The sequence below is a fragment of the Sander lucioperca genome, chromosome 5, assembly GCF_008315115.2.
Source record: "Sander lucioperca isolate FBNREF2018 chromosome 5, SLUC_FBN_1.2, whole genome shotgun sequence".
Taxonomy (NCBI): Eukaryota; Metazoa; Chordata; class Actinopteri; order Perciformes; family Percidae; genus Sander; species Sander lucioperca.
Window position 1 is genome coordinate 31,902,986 of NC_050177.1, and position 27,841 is coordinate 31,930,826.

The 27,841-nt window shown below is 39.8% G+C and overlaps 4 protein-coding genes across 4 annotated transcripts in view; all 4 read right to left on the bottom strand.

The window, feature by feature from the left end:
- The window catches only part of LOC116054954 (NACHT, LRR and PYD domains-containing protein 12-like), a 752,812-nt gene extending 747,604 nt beyond the window's left edge, over window positions 1-5,208 (bottom strand). Inside the window, exons 1-2 of the mRNA XM_036001613.1 lie at window positions 4,878-5,208; window positions 1,324-1,504 (exon numbers count right to left, since the gene is read on the bottom strand). The gene's annotated coding sequence lies outside the window, so the exon portion shown is untranslated. The remainder of the gene's footprint in view (window positions 1-1,323; window positions 1,505-4,877) is intronic.
- Window positions 1-27,841, bottom strand: part of LOC116038066 (NACHT, LRR and PYD domains-containing protein 3-like) — a 1,733,742-nt gene that overhangs the window by 717,888 nt on the left and 988,013 nt on the right. The window lies entirely within an intron of this gene.
- Window positions 1-27,841, bottom strand: part of LOC116034665 (NACHT, LRR and PYD domains-containing protein 12-like) — a 575,637-nt gene that overhangs the window by 187,624 nt on the left and 360,172 nt on the right. The window lies entirely within an intron of this gene.
- LOC116040282 (zinc finger protein 436-like) overlaps window positions 10,473-27,841 on the bottom strand; it is a 188,047-nt gene continuing 170,678 nt past the window's right edge. The window contains exons 6-8 of the mRNA XM_036001625.1: window positions 16,788-16,996; window positions 16,426-16,594; window positions 10,473-11,434 (exon numbers count right to left, since the gene is read on the bottom strand). Coding sequence (XP_035857518.1) covers window positions 10,733-11,434; window positions 16,426-16,594; window positions 16,788-16,996 — 1,080 coding nt within the window. The 3' untranslated portion in view covers window positions 10,473-10,732. The remainder of the gene's footprint in view (window positions 11,435-16,425; window positions 16,595-16,787; window positions 16,997-27,841) is intronic.

Below are 27,841 nucleotides of genomic sequence, written 5' to 3' on the forward strand. Positions count from 1 at the left end.
TTGGTTTAACTAAAAAGTGACGCCTCTAAACAGCTGATTGATTGATTTAAGAAGAAAGAGTAGTGATTGGGTTATTTGAAAGAATTTGCGCTGAACTTTATTAGTCTCTCATTCCTCTCTAACATGTCACAAATAGTGTAGAAAACAGTGACTCAGCTCTTTCCATCAGACACACTGAGCAGGTCCATCGAAGGACTCAGAGTCTCTGGGACAGTTGACACATGGACTGTGTAAACAGCTTTCAGTCAAACCAAGTCTGTCTCAGTGTTGGAAGATGGCTGTGTTTTAGTTACAGTAAATGTATCACCAAGCTGTCCGACCAGTTCTGACACGCCTTACATTTTTCACTGATGACAGACACGCCCTCTCTTACACACACAAACACATCTACATGTCCTTCCTGACACTCACATAGTCTTTGACTGCACAGATCTGATGTTAGTGCAACTTAGCTCAACTCCACGCCAACCTAGGTGCTGCATTATCAATTTTATACCTTATGGCTGCAACATATGCTTAAGTTTCAAAGAATCTCAACTCTCATGGCTTCCCTCGCCATCTTGAACCGTAACATAAACGTAATCATATATGTCGTGGTTACCCTGGCAGACAACTCACGTCATGTGCAGTTGTAATGCAGACTAGCTACAGCTAGAACAGCTAATTTAGGTTTCATTGACATGATTGTTCATACTGTCATCTTCAACTCTTAGTAGTTACATTGCCATCTTCCTCATTCTTACTCTCTCACGCACACCCCTGCGTGTTCACACACACACACACACACACACACACACACACACACACACACACACACACACACACACACACACACACACGGCATTTTAACTGCTCTCGGTAATTTTACTTTGATACTTTAAGTACATTTAGCTGATAAAACTAGTTAAAAAGTAAGAATTTCAAAGCCAAACTTTAACTTGTGTGTATTGATACTTTTACTGCAGTACAGGATGATCTTATGGTAATTCTGTAATGTAGTAAAAGTTCAAACAACTCAAATGTTCCACGGCCAAGTTGATCAAAGCTGTCCGACCAGTTTTGACCCTCCCTGTTTTTCACTGATGTGAACTCAGAGAACATTCTGCTGTTGTTTTGACCTGAGAACTACCAACAGTAATACATGCTAATCATTCTCAAACCACTCTCCTTTAACTCAGATGGACACTCATTAGAATCATAGTCTATCTATAAAAATCTGAAGAACAACCCAGAAAGAAACATTTCTTCTGTCCAGTCAAACAGATTGAATCAAAGTGATTGTGTTCATCAAACATTTCCAGATTCCTCTGGTCAGATTCTCACCTGCTGAAGTCTCTTCAGGTCACTTTACAGACACTTTCCTCCTTCATGTGTCGAGGAAACACTGGGAGAGAAGAAGCTGCTCATTGTCCCTCGTCAGTCCTGGTGTCGATGTGCATTTGATCTGAAGACGCCGTCACAGTTCATAACTTCAGAGTCAGAGAGACGTCAGAACCAGTCCAACCTGTTCACACACCCAGTCAGAGTCAGAGAAGTCCCCCATCAGATGATGGAGTTCTACTATCTGTCCACTAGATGGAGCTAACTGACCATCTAATGAGCTAAAGATCAGGAACTGGTACAGCAGCAGGTATCTCTCCAAGTGGCCTCTGTGTCACATATTACTTTGATACTTTAAGTACATTTACCTGTTAATATTTACTACCATAATACTTTTTTTACACTGCTTGTTTGTGTCCAACATTTCCCTTTACATGTACCTCTCCCTCACTCTTGGGTGAGAAGAAAATCTCCAAATTAAAACAATAAAAGCATCTTTCTCCTGACTGCAGCTCGCAAATCCCTTTCACACAGAAATGGATCATAAAGTGTCTATATTTCTTTTAAATTAAACTACCGATATACAGGAAACGACTAGAAGATGGCTGTGTTTTAGTTACAGTAAATGTATCACCAAGAGTCCGACCAGTTCTGACACTCCTTACATTTTTCACTGATGACAGACACGCCCTCTCTTACACACACAAACACATTTACATGTCCTTCCTGACACTCACATAGTCTTTGACTGCACAGATCAGATGTTAGCACAACTTATCTCAACTCCACGCCAACCTAGGTGCTGCATTATCAATTTTATACCTTATGTCTTCAACGTATGCTTAAGTTTCAAAGAATCTCAACTCTCATGGCTTCCCTCCTTCAGTCCTCCTTCGCCATCTTCAACTCTTGTGTGGTGTAGCCACCCACGTAGTTACATTGCCATCTTCCTCATTCTCACACACGCACACACACACACACACACACACACACACACACACACACACACACACACACACACACACACACACACACACACACACACACACACACACACACACACACACACAGGACATTTTATTGCACTCAGTGATTTTACTTTGATACTAGAAGTACATTTTGCTGATAATACTTTTTCTCCTTTTAACAAAGTAAGAATTTCAAGGCAGAACTTTAACTTGTACCAAAAAAGTCATTTGTTGGTACTTTTTAAATTAAAACAATTAAATCATCTTTCTCCTGACTGCAGCTCGCAAATCAACACAGAAAAAGCAGCGGTGTGAATCATAGTCTATCTATAAAACTCTGAAGAACAACCCAGAAATAACGTGTTGTTTCTTCTGGTAAAATATTCTTCTAATGTGTTTATTTTGGACTCTTTTCTGCATTGCTTTACTTCCTATTTAAAGGGGTGATAGAATGCAAAGCTGATTTGTCATAGTTAAAAAACAACAGTTTGGTGGGTAAATAGGACATACATAGAACCTCAAAATCCCATTGATACCTCTTTCCTCTGAAAATCTCACAATTTGAAACTGCCTCTGAAAACGGGCAAATCTGAACAAAGCTAAAAGTTGACGTCAACTCCTCCACTCCTCCTCATTTGGCTCTACCTTCTATCTTTGTAACGCCCCAAAATTTACATAGGCCACTAACTGATCTGAGGTCAGTTAGTCTTCTAAATCTAGGTTGCGCAAATCTCAGACACTTTATACATTGTTTGTCTGCTGTTGCATTACTAAATTCACTTCTGAGACTTTTTATGCGAGAAATCAACTATATAAAGCTCAAATATGGTCCATTTTACAAAGATTGATGGCTAATTGCAAATTTAGTACGACTGTTTCAGAATTCAGCAGCTCCACAGTATGCCGTGACAGCGGTGCAGTGCCTGCCCGAAAGCACTGGCTTTCTGCCTGGACTGTCAGACCCCGCTGCACGCTGGCTGGAGCTCTCTCAGGAGATACGGAATACTGGCCCAGAGAGAAGGGGACAATTGAGAGGGACATGTGGATTTAAATCAGTGGCGCAGTGGACTCGCAATGGGCGGTGCGCAGGAGCTGCCTGCCGGCAGCGGTTCACGGTACGTTAACTCTTTTTTCCAACATAGATCCTCAAAGAACAAAGAAAAAAGAAAAAGAAAAGCAAAGGTAGGTGTGTGTGTGTGTGTGTGTGTGTGTGTGTATGTGTGTGTATTTCAGTCAAACCAAGACTGTCTCAGTGTTGGAAGATGGCTGTGTTTTAGTTACAGTAAATGTATCACCAAGCTCTCCCACCAGTTCTGACACTCCTTACATTTTTCACTGATGACAGACACGCCCTCTCTTACACACACAAACACATCTACATGTCCTTCCTGACACTCACACAGTCTTTGACTGCACAGATCAGATGTTAGCACAACTTATCTCAACTCCATGCCAACCTAGGCGCTGCATTATCAATTTTATACCTTATGGCTGCAACATATGCTTAAGTTTCAAAGAATCTCAACTCTCATGGCTTCCCTCGCCATCTTCAACTCTTGTGTGGTGTAACCACCTGCATAGTTACGTTGCCATCTTCCTCATTCTCACTCTCTCACGCACACCCCTGCGTGTTCTCACACACACACACACACACACACACACACACACACACACTTTAATGCACTCAGTCATTTTACTTTGATACTTTAAGTACATTTAGCTGATAATACTTTTTCTCCTTTTACCACAGTAATAATTTCAAAGCCAAACTTTAACTTAACTTGTGTATTGATACTTTTACCGCAGTACAGAATGTTGGCACGGTACTTCTATAATGCAGTAATAGAAGTACCGTACAAGAAGTACAATTTTATACCTTATGCCTACAACGTATGCTTAAGTTTCAAAGAATCTCAACTCTCATGGCTTCCCTCGCCATCTTGAACTCTTGTGGTGTAGCCACCTGCGTAGTTACATTAACATCTTCCTCATTCTCACTCTCTCACGAACAACCCTGCGTGTTCACACACACACACACACACACACACACACACACACACACACACACACACACACACTTTACTGCACTCAGTCATTTTACTTTGATATTTTAAGTACATTTTGCTGATAATACTTTTCTGCTTTTATCAAAGTAACAATTTCAAGGCAGAACAAAGCTATTTGTTGGTACTTATACTGCAGTACAGAATGATCTTATGGTAATTCTGTAATGCAGTAAAAGTACAAACAACTCACTGTCAAAGTACAACTGGGTTTAGGATCAAATGTACCACGGCCAAGTTGATCAAAGCTGTCCGACCAGTTTTGACCCTCCCTGTTTTTCACTGATGTGAACTCAGAGAACATTCTGATGTTGTTTTGACCTGAGAACTACCAACAGTAATACATGCTAATCATTCTCAAACCTCTCTCCTTTAACTCAGATGGACACTCATTAGAATCATAGTCTATCTATAAAAATCTGAAGAACAACCCAGAAAGAAACATTTCTTCTGTCCAGTTAAACAGATTGAATCAAAGTGATTGTGTTCATCAAACATTTCCAGATTCCTCTGGTCAGATTCTCACCTGCTGAAGTCTCTTCAGGTCACTTTACAGACACTTTCCTCCTTCATGTGTCGAGGAAACACTGGGAGAGAAGAAGCTGCTCATTGTCCCTCGTCAGTCCTGGTGTCGATGTGCATTTGATCTGAAGACGCCGTCACAGTTCATAACTTCAGAGTCAGAGAGACGTCAGAACCAGTCCAACCTGTTCACACACCCAGTCAGTGTCAGAGAAGTCCCCCATCAGATGATGGAGTTCTACTATCTGTCCACTAGATGGAGCTAACTGACCATCTAATGAGCTAAAGATCAGGAACTGGTACAGCAGCAGGTATCTCTCCAAGTGGCCTCTGTGTCACATATTACTTTCATACTTTAAGTACATTTAGCTGTTATATTTACTACCTTAATACTTTATTTACACTGCTTGTTTTTGTCCAACATTTACCTTTACATGTACCTCTCTCTCACTCTTGGGTGAGAAGAAAATCTCCAAATTTAAACAATAAAAGCATCTTTCTCCTGACTGCAGCTCGCAGATCAACACAGAAAAAGCAGCGGTGTTAAAAATACATTTAAATATCTACTCACATTTGTCGACGGGTCTCTAGAGCACAGGCGGCGTCTGACCTGTGTGACCTCATGTTGCAGTGGATTGTGGGATACGCTTCATGCTGGAAGCTGCAAGGAAATAAAAGGGGGATGCGTGGGATTGCCCTCTTTCTGGTCTACATGTCCCTGCCTCTGCTGAATTATTTTTATGCCCAGTGGGGACAAAATGTATCCCCCCCCCCCTCCCTCAAAGTGATTAATGATGCTTCACCAATAGACCATATATTATATACCTAAAATAGAAGTATTTTAACTCTACTGGACGGCTACATTGCACCCGTAACGTAAGAGGAGCTGATGTTCCAACACTACTCTTCCACCATAATCATCAAACTGGAGACAGCGGGCAGAGAGCAGCGTAGTGGTGCATATGCTCCACAGAGATCTGCTCTACAAGGTAGAAACAGGACAGTCTTCTATTTAGATTTTTACCAGAGGTGTGAGAGACCCTTTCACACAGAAATGGATCATAAAGTGTCTATATTTCTTTTAAATTAAACTACCGATATACCGAAAAAACAACTTAATGATCGTCAGTGAGCATATTGGCAGTTTGGTTTTGAGAGTTTGTGTTTTTATTTCTTGTTTCCCTCCCCTGCGTCCTCTGACAACAGCTGACAGTAGATTAATGTTTTCACAGCTCTGTGCCGGCTCCAAAAGAACTAAAGAAACAACAACAATCCCAAAGCAAAAGCTCTCCGTCTCTTCTGTAACTCCCACAATCCTACGCCGTGTGGCGCTGCAGGTGGAGACGGTTAAAAGATACATTCCACGGCACATACACTCGGCTAACGGTCCGCATACGTTACGCCTTCACTGTAGCCAAAGCGTAAGTAAAGCGCTGTAACGTCAACAGTCTTTAGTGCGAGGGGTGATAAACTGTGAGCTGCTACAGAGCTCCGGGACGCCGGCTGCCAGCAGCAGTTGTTTAGCTGCTACAGAGCTCTGTTGAATCAGCAGCAGTTTGAAGATGTGTTTAGAGGCCAATAGGTGACTGGGAGCTCCATATCCATGGTACTGAAGGGGGGGGGGTTTCATTAATGCACGTTTTCTTTTGTTGTGCATGATTTAAAAACATCCCCACCAAAATTAAATTAGATGTTATAATAATATTAATCCTTAGAGTTTTTGGGACAAAGAGTCTATGTACATGAAGGATTGTTTGTTCCACAATGACAAAACTATCATATCTGCAGAGTGTCAGTTACTGGCTTGTAAGAGAACTAAAATCCAAACTTTAAGAGTCTGACTGGCCAACAGGAATAAAAGACGGGAAAAGCAATAAGATGAGACAGACATTAGGCAGAAAGGTTGTAACCCTAGTGCTACCAAAGCAGAAGGTAATAGCAGAACCATTAAAAGGTGAAGGAAGTAAGGTCAGTATTGGGATGGGAGTTATTGTTGAGGAGTCATTCTGCAGGAATGAAAACAAGTCAGACATTTAGAAACTTTGGTTGTTGTCATCACACAAGGCTAACTGATTATGAATTATTGATATAATCAAGTGTAGCAGTCATTAACATCTGTCCTTGTTTTTAGACAGCTGTGATGCTCCACCAGATGTTCCAGCTGCAGTCAGTTAGCTGCACATGTCCAAACTGTGCAGCTTGATGCAGAATCAACAGTAGCAGTTGACAGGCTGTTGTTGTACCTCACATTCCTCCTGTTTAACAACACTGGGCACTTTTCCCCAGGTTGGTGAAAAGACTTGGGTGACCATATTTGGCAGGAGGTTTAGGGGTCCTCCCCTTAAGAAAATGTGATGATTTAAAAAAAAAAAATGCAATTTGACAGCTTTGTGGAGCATTATTATTACCATATATTTGTCTAAAACAGTTAGTTGTGATGCTCAGATTGATTTTACATTCACTTGGCTTCGGTACTGTCCAAAACTGCTGGAGTCTGTGATGAAGACTGAAGCTAAAAGTTCAGATATAATATTCACAAAGTCAACATTAATTAAAGTGGTTGTACTCCCAGTTTGTGTGTTGGTTGGCTGTCCCAGCTGATTTCTACAGTGGCCGACAGTCTTAATCATCAAAATAATCTGCCTCAGGTTGAGCAGAATAAAAGCTAAATAAAAAGTGACCAAACTAAACTAAAGATTAGTTTCTCAGATGTCCAGTAAGAGCGTGTGCTCCATGTAGGCTGGGTCCTCTGCAGCGGCCCGGGTTCGAGTCCAACCTGCGGCCCTTTGCTGCGTGTCATTCCCCATCTCTCCCACCTTTCCTGTCTATCCACTGTCCCTTCATAATAAAGGGAAAAAGCCCCCAAACAAAGTGTTGTTGTAACTTGTGGGGGTCTGTCTACTCATCTGGGACGAGTGGTGTCCACAGTGGTGCTGAGAGAGAGCTTATGTACCCCTGATATTGAACTGCTGTGCGTCTCCCTTCAGCCTTCCTATCTGCCCAGAGAGTTTCCTCAGATATTTTTTACTGTTGTATACATTCACCCAAAGGCAAACTTTGACAGGGCACTGGACATTATTTTCAATCTCTCCCACAAGCTTGATTTGCTGTGTCCTGATGCCCCTAAATTTATTTTAGGAGATTTTAATAATTGTCCAGTGAGAAAAAGAGCTTACACACATATTATCAGTATGTGGACTGTCCCTCCAGGAAAAATACATTTTTAGACTTATCTTACGGAACTGTCAAAGACGCCTACTCATCATCATTGCTCCCACCACTAGGGTCATCTGACCACAATGTGGTTTACCTCCGGCCTATATATCAGAGACTCCTGCAGAGGGAGAAGCCCCAAGAACGCTCAGTTAAAATATGAAGAATGACAGCATTATGGCCCTGCAGGGTTGTTTTGATTGCACAAACTGGGACATTTTTAAATGCCCTGACATAAATGAACAGGTAGAAACAATATATGACTATATACATTTTTCATACCCATAAAAACCACTTATAATTGAAAAGAAAAAAGCACACTGGAATCAGGATGACACGGCCAAAAGGGACATACAGAGACAGATTAAAAGACAAATACAGCTGGATAAGTACAGTTACAGACAGAAGAATGAGGCAACCCTGGTGTCAGGCAACTCCCGTGAGGCATGGCAGGGGATCAAGACCATGACCAAATTTGTGGAAACATCGTTAAGCACTGTGCAGAACAGTTAGCCCCTGTGTTCACTGACATTTTTAACTCCTCTCTTAACCTCTGTAAAGTCCCTAACCTGTGGAAATCATCTACAATTGTACCCGTGCCAAAACTGCCAAGACCCACAGAGTCCAATGGCTTCCGACTAATAGCGCTGACATCACTGGTCATGAAGTGCCTGGAGCGTCTGGTAAAGAGGTGCATTCTATCCCAAACCCACCATCTTATGGACCCCCTGCAATTCGCTTATCAAGCCTCCAGGGGGGTGGATGATGCAATTCTGACATTAATGCACCTTTTACACACTCATCTTGAGAAACCAAAGGTTGATGCCAAGATTCTATTTGTGGACTTCTCATCTGCTTTTAACACCATGCAACCTAAGATCCTTGCAGACATTTTAGCCAGTGAATTCTATCTTGATACAGGTATTATTTATTGGATCATGGACTTTCTTACCAGTAGAGTCCAGCAGGTCAGAGTGGGCTCATCTCTGTCTGATTCCATGACAACATCCACAGGCTCTCCACAAGGATGTGTTCTATCTCCTTTACTATTTATTCTATACACAAATTCATGCACTAGCACTTTACAAAACAGGCACTTTATTAAATTTGCTGATGACACAGCTCTAGTGAGTCTGCTTAGTATCATACATGTTTGGTGTTATTTAACATGTTAAAGAAATATAAACTAATTAATACTATTACAAATTTTCCAACTATTCTTACTGCGTCCCCTTCTTTCGCATTAAAGCCAGCAATCTAGTTAAACTTTAGCAATTTAGCTTTTCAGCATTCACAAGCATTTTCTGCAGGAAATGCATTTTGTAGTTACTTTTCACGAGTTTTTACTTTTCCTTCATATTTGTGATAAACAGAAGTATGATGTTATAAGAGTGTCATAAAAAAGAATAAACATGTAAAATAAGAAGAAACTAAATGTCAAAGTTCAATTCAATTCAGTTTATTTAAGAAGAGGACAGATCAAATTAATAAAACAAATGATTATACATGGGTTAAAAATCCCAGAATTAGCCAAATGCTCGCAAACTTCCCCCCAAATACAACCAGCTGTTCTCATGTGTCTAATCCACTGAAGAAGCCTCTAGGATACCATATATATTTATTTATTTATTTCTGCTGATTTCAGCCTTGATACAATTTAAACAGGTGAGTTATATAAACAGTTGTTATGAAGTGTGAAATTAGCTTCATAGACCAAAACCGTTTTTTTTGTACCAGGCTGTAAACATTTATATATTTCTGATGTAAAGTCTGGATTTATTCACATGGGGGTCTATGGGGAATGATGTGAGGAACTGTTCAGTGACACACATAACAAACATAGTTTTCAGCATCTTACTGAGATATTAATAATCACTTAAATAAGACATACATGACCTGACACAAGCTAGTATTAGCTCAATCCAGTATCAGGACAGGCACTTAACTTCCTGTTAGCTTAAAAGAAGGATTAATGTTACCTTTTGTGATATTAAATTCAACACTTTAGTAATAGTATAATATTGTAAAACACATTTTTCATCCGTGAAATGTTATTCCATGTTGCTTAGTTTAGCATTTCTTTCACATGAACATCCAAAAGCAGTACAACAATCTTTTTCTGAGTCTTTAAGATCAGTTGTCTGTCCCAAGATGGCGGCGCCACAGATGCAGTTTAAACACATTAACTGTTCAAGTCATTTTTTAAGCAGCAGCAGCAGCCATGTTCTGATTAAAGATGGTCAGTTATGAAGGTTTGCTTCTTTTCTTCGTATTCAATGACAAACAACTGAATATTTCAACAATCTGACATCACCTTAGTAAAGAGTGATGGGAATTTTTGTAAATTGTATTTACCAGGTGATTATTTAAGAACAACAAACGCAGCATTAGTTAAAAAGCGCTAGCAGTTGAACCCTGAACTCAGAATATGTTATTACAGGAAAACTAAATGATTTTGAGTGGAATAAATCCCTTCAAAGGGAGGGAGTGTAATGTGTAGTCGTAGCCAGGATAACATACATGCTGTTCAGAAGATAAAGTTACTGCTGGTCAACCTTCAATGTGGAGAGAAGATCAGAAAATAACAACACAGCTATCAGGTCATGAGGAGGAGGCAGGAGGACACAGCTTGGCTCTGAAACATGTTTACAACGAGGCAGTGTGAATGCGCTGGTGTCTTTTAAGGCTACTATTGTGAGAAAAAGTTTTCCCACATTGTTCACACCAGTACGGCTTCTCTCCAGTGTGAACGCGCTGGTGGATTTTAAGGTGACTATTCTGAGAAAATGTTTCTCCACATTGTTCACACCAGTACGGCTTCTCTCCAGTGTGAACACGTCGGTGGCTTTCTAGGCTACCACTCATAGAAAAGGTTTTACCACATTGATCACACCAGTACGGCTTCTCTCCAGTGTGAATGCGCTGGTGTCTTTTAAGGTGACTACTGTGAGAAAAAGTTTTCCCACATTGTTCACACCAGTACGGCTTCTCTCCAGTGTGAACGCGCTGGTGGATTTTAAGGTGACTATTCTGAGAAAATGTTTCTCCACATTGTTCACACCAGTACGGCTTCTCTCCAGTGTGAACACGTCGGTGGATTTCTAGGCTACCACTCCTAGAAAAGGTTTTACCACATTGATCACAGCTGTAAGGCTTTTCTCCAGTGTGAATGCGTTGATGTATTTTTAGGGTACTCTGTAGTGTGAAAGCTGCCCCACATTGATCACAGCTGTGTAGATTGTCTCCAGTGTGAACTCTCTGATGAATCTTTAAATATCCAGAGGTTGTGAAGGATTTGTCACAGCGTTGACAGTGGTGGCGTTTGGGTCCCCCTCCTCCTCTCTGTTTCTATAGCAACAGACAAACAGAGAGAGAGAGAAAGTGAACAACCTTCTTAAACCCTGGACTTGCTCTCACTCACAATTTTCACTCTTCATACAGTAATTTATGACAACATGAAGGAAAATATGTGCCGGTTGCAGACATGTTATTATGGAAGCAAATGTACTTTTCATAACTTTAATATGTTCAGAAATAGTCTACATTTTTCAGGCAAGTTTCCCCATTCAAATGATTGGCAATTTAAAAACTAAATCATTTGGTCACTCTCTTCAGTTTTACTTTAAGTTAGAAATCCCATGGTAACTTTAAAATAACACAAACCTTTCATACATTCTGGGTATTTTTCATCATTTAAATCTCATTCAAACCTTTTGAAATACATACATTAATTTGATGTCAAAATAAAGGTAAAGTTCTTCTGGTTGCAGACATGTTACTATGGAAGCCATCGTTATCTTCTCAGTGTTTCCCACAGGTTGAGAATTTACTGGTGGTGGTGTGTGGTGCAGGATGTGACGGCGCGGTGCGTGATGGCTGGGTTTAGTAATAATGGGTTCAGTTATAAACTAGTCAATGAAGGTGAAAACAATGACTACACATTATCAGATCATTTAGAAAGAAAAAACTATTTACATATTAAACAAATTAGAATAAAAGATGACACAGATATAGATTAAATATTGCGACACTATCCGGCATCTGACACAATTTTGAGACGAACAGCCAATCAGAATTGACCTTTTGATTCTGCGATTGGTTGGTTTTGTGGCACACTTGTAACGCTGTGAAAATCTGAGCGAGTGTGTCTAGAGTTGAGCGCGTAGAGAGAAGAGGTTGAGAGCGAGGGAGACATGACCAGAGCGCAGCAGCGTCTACCTGCGAGCAGAGAAAGACATGCAAATACATTTATTGTGCACGAAATAGGTTTTTGTTTACTCAAACTGAATTATTTTTTGCGAGTGTACATTTCTGTTCAAAATGCAATGTAATGCGCTTGCAAAATATAGTTCTCTGTGCTCAAAACATACAATTACTCGCTCAGGAATGTGACACATATATAACACCATAAGAAACCCGGTATCGTCTATTCCTGCACTCCTGCGATGTCTGAGGAACTTTGGGGAGGTCTCGGGGTACAAGGTTAACGAAGGGAAATCTGAAGCAATGATCATATCGGGTGAAAGGCCTAAACAGTTGGAAAAGGAGACAAAATTCAGATGGTCAAGAACGGGCTTCAGGTACCTGGGGGTTATCCTGACGCCTAACTCCTCTCAATTATACAAAGCTAATTACGATAAACTTATCTTTCAGTTAAAAAAAGACCTGGAAACATGGGAAATGCTCCCCTTGTCTTTAGTAGGCAGGGTGGAGACTATCAGGATGAATGTATTGCCGAGACTGCTGTTCTTCTTTTGCTCTCTTCCTATAACGGTCCCAATATCTACATTTAAATTCCTGGATAGGCTTATTTCTAAATTCATCTGGCAGAATAAAAGGCCCAGGGTATGACTGAAAGTCTTGCAATCATTTAAAGGGAAGGCTGGCTTAGCTTTACCTCATCTACGGAGCTACTACTGGGCTTCACAATTACGAATTTTGATTTCATGGATTAGGCTTGATGAGGACACAAAATGGGTACAGATAGAACAAAGTTCTGTAACTAAGGTATTAATCTCGACACTCCCTTTTATGGAGGCAAAGGTGTGGCAAAAAATACATAATACAAAGATACAAAATGAATGGGTAATCTATACCCTAAGGGTATGGACAAAGATGAAAAAAATGTTGAACTTGCCACTATCTTTATCTAGGGCAACCAATATAGCTTCCATTAGTGACTTCCTACTGGCAAAAATGGACAGAGGTTTTGTGGGATGGGCAGGGAAAGGTCTGACCACAGTAAATCAACTATTTGAAGGTACGACACTCAGAGCTTTTTCACAATTTCAAACCCAATATGGAACTGCACCTAACGAATTGTTTAGGTATTTTTAAATATGGCATTATTTGACGATACATAAAGAATGGGACAAAATTAAAAATTCAATGTCTAATTTTGAACAGTATTGGATCGAAGCGGTGGAGGATAAAAAGCATACAAGTAGAATAATTTCTCGTCTATACAACAGAATTCGCTTGGATTTGGCAGATAATACATTACATGTGAAAAATAAATGGGAACTGGAGGCCGATACCATTATTCCGGAGGATGATTGGGAAAAGTCCAGGTGTCTTGGCATAAATGCCTAAATAGTCCAAATTGGAGGGAATTTGCCTGGAAGTTGAGAATGCTGTATTTCAAAACACCCTTTTTTATATATGGCTATGACAAGAGGTCTAGCCCCCTGTGCTGCAGAGGGTGTGGAATAATTGGAATAATTGGGGATTTCTCAGACATCTTCTGGGACTGGCCAAAAATACAAATATACTGGAAGGAGGTAATGAGAGTAACTGGGGAGATAGTAGGGTTGAACATATTAGTTGAACCACAGAGATTAATTTTAGGGAACATGCATTTAAGAGGGTTGGGAGAAAACAAATTGTATATGCTCAGAGCTCTGGTGTTAGTAGCACATAAAATGATTACGAGAAACTGGCTTAAGCCCCACCCACCCACCCTAGACCAGTGGTCCCAAAGAGTCAAAGCTGTCAATTGTCTGGAAAGTATAACTGCAAAACTACAATTCAGGATGGTTATTTATTTAGAGAGATGGTTGCCTGTCATACAGTATTTGGCAAGAGAATAGTGTGTTGAATTAGGACCGGGGACTTGCAATTAGGAAAGCAACCTCTCACTTCCTGTGTGTTCGTAGTAGCATGTTGATTATTGGGTATATAAGTGCATGTCAATACTACCTGTTTCTGTACCATGTTGTGTGAGACGCCTTGTCAAGGATCTTGTTTTAATAAATGTTAAAAAAAAAGAAAAAATATATATATATATATATTAGGGCCGGGACTTTAACACGTTAATTAAGATTAATTAATTACGGGACTTTAACGCATTAATTAATTACGAAAAAAATAAATAACATAATTTTAACCACCATTATTTTTGCACCGCGGAACGTTTTTCAATGAATGAGTTTCGACGGACCGATTATACTGGAGCACCAACTAGCGTTCTTGACTTCCGACAACAACAAACCACAGTGAACATGAACGAAGAAGCTGACGAGACCGCTCTGCTTGGCCCCGTGGATGGGAAATTTTGTTTTAAAAAACGAAAGGATGGAAGCGTCGACAAGAGCGTGGTTGTGTGCAAGCTATGCAACAAGGAATTTGCGTATCACCGCAGCACATCGAGCCTCAAATATCACCTCAACGCAAAACACATAGGAGTTAGCGTGGACGTTAGCCCGACCGATTAAAATGCGATTAATTTCGATTAATTAATTACAAAACGTCTAATTAATTAGATTCATTTTTTTAATCGAGTCCCGGCCCTAATATATACCGTATTTTTCGGACTATAAGTCGCTCCGGAGTATAAGTCGCATCAGTCAAAAAATGCGTCATGAAGAGGAAAAAAAATATATATAAGTCGCACTGGACTATAAGTCGCATTTATTTAGAAATTGATTTCACAAAATCCAAGATCAAGAACAGACATTTAATCTGGAAAGGCAAGTTATTCAACTACACAGTAGCACACAGAACAAGGGGCTGAATACGGTAGGTGTCCGGTATGTTAACGTAACACATTAACAGTTATTCAACTATACAACAGAATACAGAACAACTACCAGGGCGTGGAGACGTAACTGCACCGTTGACGTGCATCTACATCTGTGGACTTGTTCCCCTGCTCTGGCCATCTTGCTTTCAGCGCGCGACTAGCTTTCTTTGTTTCCTTCATTGCAGTAAGAGACACCTTTTCGCCAGTCCCTCACAAGTTTCTCTCTCACTCCAAACTTTCTTTCTGCTGCTCAATTACCGTTTTCGGCTGCATATTTTACTACCTGCAGTCACCTGCAGTTTCTTTTCTTTCTCAGTTGTCTTTAGAAGCAGCATATAGTTGTCAGAAGCCTAGAGCGCCCTCTGGCAGCTTTAGACGGTAATGTTTTCAGCATGAAATAACATTGAAAAACGTGAAATTATAAATATTTTGATATATAAGTCGCACCTGACTATAAGTCGCAGGACCAGCCAAAGTATGAAAAAAGTGCGACTTATAGTCCGGAAAATACGGTATATATATATACACACACATTAACTGACCACTGCTCTGAACTGAAACCGTCATAATCATACCATTCAAGGATTAGGTTAATAATCATTTGCACAAATTAACAGTTGTAGCTAGGGCTGCACAATATATTGTAAATGTTAAGTTAACTTGAAACGGGTAAACCTCGTGGTGCATTCAAAGTTATTGTAAAATACCCTTTTCTCATCTGTTTTTGTCATTTAACAGCAATTTACTGGTGAAATAAGTTATTGTTATATATATATATATATATATATATATATATATATATATATATATACAGTGAGGAAGGTAAGTATTTGAACACCCTGCTATTTTGCAAGTTCTCCCACATAGAAATCATGGAGGGGTCTGAAATTGTCATCGTAGGTGCATGTCCACTGTGAGAGACATAATCTAAAAAAAAAATCCAGAAATCACAATGTATGATTTTTTAACTATTTATTTGTATGATACAGCTGAAAATAAGTATTTGAACACCTGTCTATCAGCTAGAATTCTGACCCTCAAAGACCTGTTAGTCTGCCTTTAAAATGTCCACCTCCACTCAATTTTTTATCCTAAATTAGATGCCCTGTTTGAGGTCGTTAGCTGCATAAAGACACCTGTCCACCCCATACAATACCACCCCATATATATATATATATATATATATATATATGTTATTATCAGATTTTTAATAAATCTTTTAAATTCCTCCCTTTTTTGCGCTGTATTGATATTTATTCATATTGAGATTAGATTTCTGGGACTCTTCAGTCTGGAGTAACCTCTTTCCTTCACTCACCTCCTCCTTCTTCCTCTTGCCCCCTCGCTCTTCTGAGTCTCCTGAGGTCTCACTGTCAACTTTCCTGTTTCCCTCCTTCTTCTTCTCCTCCTTCTCTTTGTGTTTCTGCATGTACTCGGTGATAAGGTCGAGGTCCAGGTTGTCTTGAGGCTCCCATGTGTTATCCTCACTGGAAAGGTGAGTGCAGACAGAAGAAAATCTCCTCAGGCTTTGTTTTTAGGAAATACATTCTCACTCTAATTGCCTATTCCTGGTATATATATATATATATATATATATATATATATATATATATATATATATATATATATATATATATCAGGAAAGAACACCAAGTATTAATATTACAGACTCATACTTACTCCGAGAACCCCTTCCATTTCAGCAGGAACTCTACTCTTCCCTTCACCACTCTGCGGTCCAACACCTTCTCCACCACATACTCCTCCTCTTCCTCCTCCTCCTCCTTCACTGCTGCAGCTGCAGGAGGTGCTGCAGGCTGCTCCTCCTCCTCGGCCTTCTTGCCCTTCTTTCCTGCTCTGGTCGCCAGCTTGACGTCAGCTGAGGGCTCCTTTGGTAGACCCAAGGGGGAAACATGCAGAGATAATGATACAAGGGTTAGAAGAACTAATGGGAGGTGGGAGAGAATTATAGTTTACCATGTTTTACTATATTAAAATGTTCCGTTTGAATGGAGAAAATGCAAGGGCTGATGAGGTGACCAATCCATAGGACTTCAGAGTGTGAAGTATCTCCTGCATTCAAACTGAAATAACTACTAAAATGTAAGCCACAAAAGTCATTAACTGGAGCTACAAGCTACATGCACAGTAGCCTCAACCAACGACAGTTAATTTACCAGAAAATCACCAGATGTAATTAATTTCAGTTGTAAAAATAATTTCAAACCTATTTATCCTAGAGTAACTTCGCTATGTCCGCACCTCAGTGTGTGTGTGTGTGTGTGTGTGTGTGTCTGCTCTCTTGTCAACATGCAGATGGCGTTTCTTCTATCGGGGTAAAAATGTTCCTCCAACAACTTCCTTCCTGAGACTATTTAGCAGAGCCAAAGTCGTTGCGTCCGGAGCTTAGAGCCGCCCGAGACGATTGTGATTGGTTTACAGAAATGCAAACAAGCCAAACCGTTTTATCTCCTATCCCAGAATGTAGGAGTAAGTGCATGTGTGAGACCGCGTGTACATTCATGTTTACAGTGTGCATTATATATATCACTTCATTCTCATTATAGTTTCTAGATTTTAGAGTCCAAAGTCTTCAGTCCCAGGTAAAAAAGTAGTATACTTTAGTGTATTAGAAATATGAATGAAATACATGAAGTATAAAACAAGTATGCTTCTACTTGTTGTGCTTTATTTAAAGAGTATTTAATATGTACTTTTTAAAAGTATACTTCAAAATAGATGTAATTAAGTTCAACTTCATAGTCCAAAAAGTAAGTATACTAATTTACCAGTAATCAAATAATTTTTTAAATGTACTTTTTGAAAGTGTACTTTGTTGTTAATGTATTTTAAATTGTATAGAAGTTTATTTTTTTTAAGTGTATTAAATTTGACATACTTAGAGTGTCAATTCAGTGTACTTATGGGAAGTATATTTTTTGGAAATTAATTGTTAGTATACTTTTTTAAACTAATTAGAAGTGTGATTTCTGTACACTTTATACAGTACACTCTAAAATAAGTGTATTTTTAGTGCCATATCAGAGTACTTTCATAAAATATGTTAAAATATAAAAATGTATAGTGGTAATTTAGTGTACTTATAGTAAGTATGCTTTTTTGTAATACAGAATTAGTATAAGTTTTGAAAGTGTACACTGATTTCACTTCATCAGTAGAATCAGAATCAGAATCAGAATCAGAAAGAGCTTTATTGCCAAGTACGTTGCACATACGAGGAATTTGTCATGGTGTTGTTGGAGCATGTCACACATACAAATATAAGAAGGATAAAAAGAATATAAACGATATAAGTATAAACATATACACACAGTAAGTATTAATAACGATAAAATAAATTTAAATAAATAGTAAAGTAAGTTAAGCAGTGGTGAAAAGGGACGCTACAGCAGAGTAGGTACAGTGGCATGAGGAGCCAGAGGTGGGGTGTGGAGAGAGTCAGGATGGATTCCGGGCCTTGTTGATAAGGCTAGTGGCGGAGGGGAAAAAACTGTTTATGTGGCGTGAGGTTTTGGTCCTGATGGACCTCATCCTCCTGCCAGAGGGGAGTGGCTCAAAGAGCTTGTGTCCGGGGTGGGAGGGGTCAGCCACAATCTTTCCAGCACGCTTCAGAGTCCTGGTGGTGTATAGGTCCTGGAGCGGCGGCAGATTGCAGCCAATTACCTTCTCAGCTGACCGAATGACACGCTGCAGCCTGCCCTTGTCCTTGGCAGTGGCAGCAGCGTACCAGATGGTGATGGAGGATGTGAGGATGGACTCAATGATGGCTGTGTAGAAGTGCACCATCATTGTCTTTGGCAGGTTGAATTTCTTCAGTTGCCGCAGGAAGTACATCCTCTGTTGTGCTTTCTTGACGAGGGAGCTGATGTTCAGCTCCCACTTGAGGTCTTGGGAGATGGTAGTTCCCAGGAAGCGGAAAGACTCCACAGTGTCAATTGTGGAACCACAGAGGGTGATGGGGGCAGGTGGGGCTGGGTTCTTTCTGAAGTCCACAACCATCTCCACTGTCTTTAGAGCGTCGAGCTCTAGATTGTTTTGCTTGCACCAGGTCACCAGGTGGTCAGCCTCCCACCTGTAGGCGGACTCGTCTCCATCAGAGATGAGTCCGATGAGGGAGGTGTCGTAAGCTTGACGGACTGGTGACTGGAGGTGCAGCTGTTGGTGTACAGGGAGAAGAGCAGAGGAGAAAGAACGCAGCCCTGGGGGGATCCGGTGCTGATGGTCTGTGAGTCGGAGACGTGTTTCCCCAGCTTCACATGCTGCTTCCTGTCAGACAGGAAGTCAGTGATCCACCTGCAGGTGGAGTCAGGCACACCAAGCTGGGAGAGTTTCTCCTGAAGCAGAGCCGGGATGATGGTGTTGAATGCAGAGCTGAAGTCCACAAACAGGATCCTGGCGTAGGTTCCTGCGGAGTCCAGGTGCCGGAGGATGTAGTGGAGGGCCAGGTTGACTGCATCGTCTACAGACCTATTGGCTAGTAGTGTAATCTTAGTACACTGTAAACAAAGTGCACTGAAATATAACTGTACTTTTATTAGCATATCAAAGTACTGTCATAAAATATGCTAAAATGCAAACACTTAGTGGAAATTTATTAATTTACTGTAGCCTACTAATGGAACGTGTTTTCACATTGTTAGGCTGATTTCTTAAAGGGTCATTTGCTACAATGCTGCAGTGTGGACTAAGACATATAAGTACATTTTGTTTATATACACTGTTACCATCATGTATTAATGCACAAACACTTGATTGACAGAGAAGGGTACTTTATGTAAAAGGTAAAGAACAGTAATTCTTTGTACAGATATTGTATTTACATGTCAATTCAATAGGTCTCAGGGAATCTCGGGACTTCTTGGCAGTACTCAGCTTACGGCAATTTTCTTGATGCCACATTAGTCTCGTTCAATGTTGTTTGGCAGAGGAATAACATATACCTTCTCCCTGGATTCAACCATGACACATTTTCGTGTCAATGACTCTGGATGGATGGCATACACTATATTGCACTCAGACACTTCATACACAAAGCTTGATGCACTATTAAGTGTTGTGTCTCTGCACAGCTTCCTTCCAGACTTAACAAACTCCTTGACCAAAACACAGTGTGTTGCACCAGAAACAATCAAATTCACAATTCTGACTAATGTGCCATTCTGCAACTCAACAACAGAGTTGATTCTCTTCTGTAGGTGGCTGTTTGTGTCAGAGTGATACAGTATTCCATTCACAATGAAACGGTTGTAGTAGCATGCTTGTTTCACTCTAACACCTAGTAGGTCATCTATTGCAAGTATGTGTAAAACAGAGACATCTGTCTGTACTGTTTTACCAAAAACTCTGACATGGGCACTGATCTGAACTGATTTGTCAGTTGAACACTTTTTGCCCTGTAGTTCATAGAAAAGATCTTTGACATACTCATTAGCATTAGGCATAACTGTTGCTCCTTTCTTTGTGAGACTCCTCCTCCTAAGGTACCTTTTCATTATTTGGACAGGGACATGAGTTGTGCCATTGAAATATGTCAACAGGGTGCCGTTAAAAGATTCAAAGGAAAATGTGGATGTGGCCCATAATGGTCCCCAGTTCCTCACACTCGCAGCCAAGTGTGTCATGAGGTGCACATTAAATGACACATTAGCTGTGCCATATAACCCCTGAAACTCCCTGACAAAGTTTTTCAATGCCTGCTCGGCTATCACCACCTCGGCCTCTCTGATCCTTTCTTGCAGGAGATGATATACTGCAAAAACCAAAAGGAAAAGATGATTCCAGTATTTTCTGGGGAGGATGCCATTTAAAACAGGCAAAGCATAAAACAAAAGAAACGACCTCCACTCAGACGCCTTCCAGAACTTCCTTTCTTGCATAGATCGCGGTACTCTTGTGATCTCAGTTGGTGGTGAAATTTTTTTAAGCACTTCGTCGATCTGTTCAGTTTGGGTGCCTATGTACCAACCATGCTGATGGTTTGTGGAATCTAACCACAGAGAAGTCAGCTGTCTTGTAACTCCAAGGCATACACTATGCTGATATTCTGGAACAAAGCCTTGCACCATTTGAAATTTGTCTAGTTTCATTAGTTGACTTGGGCCTTTCACTCCCATTATGGGCTGCTGAGGTGTTGCATTCATGGCATTGTCGAAATGCTCAACTTCTGTGCGAAGACGGGGTTCAGGAATAACATATGGATAGGAGCCTCCACCTCTGTGGTAACAGAAATCACAGCCATAAATGCCATTAAACTGTTTCTTATTTTGGAGAAGTGGCCTTGCAACTGAATCTGCACTACATACAAGTGCATGCACCTTTGAAGTGCAACCATCTCCCCAAGTGATCCCATTACTTTGAAGTTCCTGTAGCTCTTTTACAAATGGAATTAGGAGAGTCTGTATATTAGGCTTGCTCTCTCCAAACCAAAGACAAGGAACACATATGTTGTTCTTCCTGTCTGTAGGGTGTAGTTCTATGAGTTGGCACTGAATAGGCCATATTTGGCATCTAGAGCTTTTAAAAACAGGGATCCCATCACTGTTCCAGATCAGACTGATGTCATCATCACCTATTTCACCACTATCTTTAAGCCTCCTATACTCCCCTCCACATTGCACATCACAAATTAAACCTGGAGTTGATGTATGTCTTTGGATTTTGATGTTGGGATTTTCCAGAATCTCTTTAATTTGCAAAGATAAACTGATAACCAAAAAATATGAACCCTTTTCTAGACTAGCATCCACATCAAATTCTGCCTCACACAGAACACACTGTGTCAAACCACATTCTTTTGTTCCAATATAATTTGAACACTGATGGCAGTAGAAATGGGGCACATACTCGCCATATTGGCCATAGGATTTATGGAAGAGATACGAGGTTGCTGGTATCAGTGCAGGGAAAAGTTCATGAAAAATCCGTAAAAGATGGTCCAGAGCAATCCCGGTCAGGTTATGCCTCAGGACGTAGGCCATTAGAAGGAGCAAACTTTGACCTTTGGTTATTGGTGCTCCAGGGTACAAAAGGTCATCTCCAAAATTTCCATCCTACAAAATGACACATTGAGATTGAAAAAGCATTCAGTACAATGAACAAAACATTCTCAAATATTCAGGTTTATCATATCTTGTCAAGTTTCTAATCATTTAAAAATGCCCTATATGAATGACACAGTACACATTAACTTTGCTCTACTACCCAAGCAAAATCTAACACAAGTAAAAGATTATAATTATTTGTGATATGTTATTTGTTATGATTACACATGAAATGTATGCATTATTCTGGGAACCCTTGGGATTGAGCACTTGTGCATATGACTTCATCTAACCATTTTTTGTTTAGTATTAGTCTCTGTACACTGATGGGTTTTGATAAGTTGTCATCACTAAACTTAAATGTACAGATATTTTAGGGATTCCTTGTGTGTAGCTAGTTTTGGGGGGTCCAACACAGTATCTCAAATATTTTTTGAGTTCAAACATCGGACCATATAGTAAAATGCTACGTCTAATCATCACTATGATCAATATTTTCTTTAATCTTGTGCCTTGCTGCACTCTTTGGGCATGGCTTTATGTCAGCCAGAGATCTCAATTCAGCTTTATTGTGGCCTGCTGAGCAAAATGGAAGTGCCAGACATAAAAATAAAGTCTTTGTTATTCTATTCTATTCTATGGCACAAGAATGAAATTTGTTGTTCAGATTGTGTGCATCAAGTCATCATAGCAAATCACTCCTATAAAAGAAAAACTAAACGCACAAAGATGAACGCTGGCCTGTAAGTAAATGTAATCTTACCTGTGACGGATTTGGGTTGGGTCTCTCAGCCTCTGGTCCTTGCATGGTCTGGTGCTCTCCTATATCAACCACGTCGTCCTCAGCAGCTGATCCATTCTGAAGTTGGCACAAAGTGTGTGGCAAGATAGTCACTGAATCTGGTGTTATTTTGGTATTGAGTGGGATCTTAAAGCACTAGAAGTAAAGCAACTTGCTCCAACTGCTCCACTCCAATTTGAAAAATGTGTAAGCTAGTTTGTTACGTTGTAGGAGTCAGTTCCTCTACATAGTGAACAAATGTGTATTACCTGTGTCCTGACCTGCATGTTTTTTTTTTTTTTTTTTTAATTCTGCACACTATTGCCACTAACCTATAGGTTACTACTACTATATATTTTGTTGTACTACACTCTGCCTCATATTGTATTACACACACACACACACACACACACACACACACACACACACACAAACACATATAGACAGAAACCCGCTTTTCTTGGCCATCCTGAACAATTTGGTGTATGATTTATGTGAATATCATACATTGTTCCATCATGAAGAGTGACTGTTTTGTTATTACTGGACATAGATTTCCACACAGACATCCGGTACAGACATGGGTAGTTACAGGGTAGTTCATTACATTAGCATATAGACTGGCACACAGGCCTACTGCTGTCTACAGGAAACCATCCAAATGTAAGTAATTCAACAATGGTTGGTCACATTGTTACAAAGTAAAAAACGTAAAGAATAGACAATTAGGCTATAAGGAATGAATTATGCATTGTCAGTGTCCTGACCTTACTGTCAGCTCTCTTCCGTTTTCCTGCTGTTGGCTGCAGTGGTGCATCATGGTGAGCTGGAGGCTGTAAGCAAAACAATTGTCACCATCCATGTCAGTGCAGAAAATAAAATCTAACCAAGTGTAATTAATCTTATATTAAGATGAAAACATAATTTTGGTATTGTTTTTAGTATGAAGAGACTTACCGTGCTCTCTTGAAAGATCATTTTGTCTTAATTTAAGAAGACTTTGACTTATTTGAAGGAGTTTTATTAAGACCAATTTGCTCAACGCACTGGGAGCCAAATTTACTTGTTTTCAGGATGAGACGTCTTAAGTCAAACTCTTCTTAAATTAAGTTAAATGATTTTACGAGAAAGAGCTAGGTAGGTCTCTTTATACTGAAAACAATACCAACTACTTTTTTGATCTTGATATAAGTTTAATATCACTTGTTAAATGTTTATTAGATAAGCAGTTTTTGCAGTGTGTCAAAGCATTTTGAGAATTAAGATAGTTTTTTGGCTGAAAACATTACACGTTGTAATCCATGCAATGTCATAATCATAAAAAAATACTTTACATCATCATATATGCTAGCTTACTTCTCTGTCATGACATCCTAAAATTCTGTCAGGGACTTCAACACCAGTGCTGCAAAGGTACTGCTTGTACTGTTTATGTCTTCTGCCTTTTCCCTGAAACAAAAAGACAATTTCAAGACATTATAGCTAGCCTATAAGATGGTGGAGCTAGCCTACTACTTATCATGAATATCAGGTAGGCTTTCTCCATTGCTTGGCTTGCTACCAGCTATTATCCTATTATTATCATTATTATTTGTTATTATTAATATTATTATTAATACTGCTATACTAGGGCCTTCTTCTTCTTTTTATTATTATTAGTATTATTGTACAAGTAGTAGACCGACTACTACCATAATTATAAGAACAAGAACAAGAAAAACATATCAACAATTTAAAATAATGATACAAATTATAATTACCTTCCTGTGTCTGTATTCTGTTGTCCTTGGTGTTTTCTTATTAGTGACCAATAATAGGACTTGTACTTTGATTGTACAGGTGGCATATTTGAATAACTATTGTTGAGCACTGCAACAGATCAAGATTCAAAAATCAAGACTAAGCAGTAGATGGCTACGAATGGACCCAAGAATTGGACCTACCCACCAGTCGGTTCCCACATCCAATCAGTGTGCGCAGCATCATCGACATCCAATCACTATGTAGAAGTTTGGGCGGCAATTAGCTACACAGCTACAACGTAGCCAAATAGTAACGGTTAATGTTTGAAATTCATCACTGATACTCAGGCGGTAACACAATGTATGGGTTATTTTATTTCGTAGACGGGTCCGTTATTGCAGATAGTACATCTATTATACAGGATGCATATATAAATGCTGATATTACAGTCACCTGCAAGGAAGACCTCCAGTCCCAGGAAGGCTGGATAGAGGTGATTTTGCCAGCTAAACGCAGGCAAGATCCGAAGCCGGTTGCAGCCAAACTGCTGTTCATGGCGGGTAAGTTCTAAAACATTGGAAATATTCTGAATAGGCTACTCTTTGTAATATTAACTAACCGAGTACTGTCATGTAATTTAACGTTACTGATGATGAAGTGCTTGAAACATAGACTGTATATATAGTTCTATAAATACAGTCTATGGGTTGAAATATGCTAGCCAGCAATGTTAGCTAATGCCAGATTGCTAACCTAGAAAATGGTGGAAGGTGATGTAACGTTAGGCTTGTCATGATGCGTTGAAATATAATTTCTTCAAATACAGTTCTGATATATTATCCATTAATAAGATGATTGATTAATGTGAGGCATTTACATTAAAATGAGATAACATGTGCTTCTGGCGTTTTTCCATTACATGGTACCTGCTGGACTCGCCTCGACTCTACTCGCCTTTTTTGGTTTTCCATTACGAAAAAAAGTACCTGGTACCTGCTAACAGGTACTTTTTTTAGTACCTCCTCAGTCGAGGTTCCCAGCGAGCTGAGCCGATACCAAAAGGTGACGTGAAAGCGACAGACGGGGGTGTCCTGAACAAACCCGCTATTTTTAAACAGTTTAGCAGCTGTGTTTTTTTGCTGCCTCCAGCTTCTTTTGAAACAAAAACACACCTTCCACGTTCTGTGTGTGTGTCGCGTTAGGTCACGGCAGTTTACTGCGGCGCCGCTTGTTTTACAGTTCTGCGGAGGCTCCAGGCAGAGCTTTCGCCGTAGCCTAGTACACACACACATCCTGGCTTGACGCACACACCAGCGCACAAGTATAAACATCAGGCCACTTATAAGTCCTCCTGTAGAGAACGCTCCAACACCAGCGTTTACAGACCCATATAGCTTATCTGTTAAGTGTTTGGCTTAGGTTATAGTATATAGTGAAGGTTTAGCGAGTAGTCTTATGGAATTCGTCGTCGCTATGCAGCATGTCCATTTAATGAAAATTCAGATAATTGGTTAAGTCAAAGTTAATAAAGTCATTCGGATGTTGGCGACAACATATTTATCATGAAGGTGCAACAGGCGAAAATATAGAACAAATGCAGTTATGTCAAGGAGACATTTTCAATGTACAGAGGGGATGGCCTCCCGCCATAACGTGGTATGGACATTACAAGTGCCCAATACTGATGAAAGTAATAAAGTACAAATAAATTAAATGACAGTGACATTCCTGTCTTGAAATTATTATTTTTTATTAATAAAAGGTCAAATTGAATTTGTATTTTGTGTTTCCTGTTAAGTTAATTGTGAACAGTAATGTTTGAAAAAGGTAATTGAAAGTTGTTACATTTAGAATGAACTCTGTTTACAAAGTAATTAATGCAAATAATGGGTCTTCTTCACAGAAAACTACAAAGAAGTAGTCCAGAAGCGTGTTGCTTTCCTCAAGGGGGGGATATATGGTCTTCCTTCGGTCAGTCTGGCCAGGAGAAGGGTGTGGTGAAGCAAGGAATGACCGTAAGCTTGATTTATGACTTAACAGTTATGGAACATTGTGATTCCAGTTTACAAATAATGCTGTGTCATCGTAGAATATGTTTGCCATGGGAATTACATTGTGAATTTTTGCAGACTTTTCCAAGCTGGGTGCACAATCATTTAGCAGATTTAGCCAGCAAATATCTATTTGAAATGATAAATATTACTTAAAAGACTGTGAAACAAATCAAGTTAGCTATTTTGTAATGCCAGGCATGTTAAGTCAAGATTCAGTCTCCTGTTACAAATACTGTCAGAGTGATGGATGGATGGAGGTGGATTCTTGGAGAGTGTGCTGTATGCTGTATATGAAGAAATGCAGTTGTAGAAGCTATTAAAAAATGAGTCTCTGCAGTTACTTAAAGTGGTGGTGTGGACATTTTCAAAATCATTCTCTTAAACAAGATGTACGTTGTCAGTCTGGTTCACAGATGGCCAAGATGGGCGAACAGCTCAAGAGGGACCTCAAACGGCAACCTACAAGACAACTCAGTTCTACTCCTGCTAGATATGAGTCTGATTCCGACGACACATGTTGTGATATTTTTGATCCACCCAAAAAACAAAAAATGGTAAGTTTAAAAATGTAACTGACTTCATCAAATAATGTGCAGTGTTCCCCAGATAATTGTCAGTTTACAGTGGTGGATTATAGCCTATTTGTTCTGAAATGTATGCACTAGCGCACTTTGCGCTTGAATTGAATTATGTCCCAGTACAAAAGTCCAAACCCAACCTACAAAACTATGCCCTTGGTGCTCAGGGTAAAGCTTGTGATATAACAGAACTGCATTTTTGTGAAAATGAGTTACGATTCAAGAGTGTATGAACTCTGTTGATTTAGACACACACTCACACCATGAAAATTGTGTTTTGGCGTGTGTATGATTAGGAGTGTATAGCTGCCCTTTTTGTTTTAGGTAATTAGTTTGATGTTTTCTGCATAGGTGATTGAGACCAGTGAGGAGGAGGAGGACGCCATCCCTCAGATGGAGTCTCAGCGGCCAGGGACAGTGCCTGCAGTTTTTGTTGAACTGGATGAGGACAGTTTGAAGGCTCTGAAAGGTGGGTGGGTGTATATGTATGCTAGTGATGCCAAGGTTATCTCTGCCA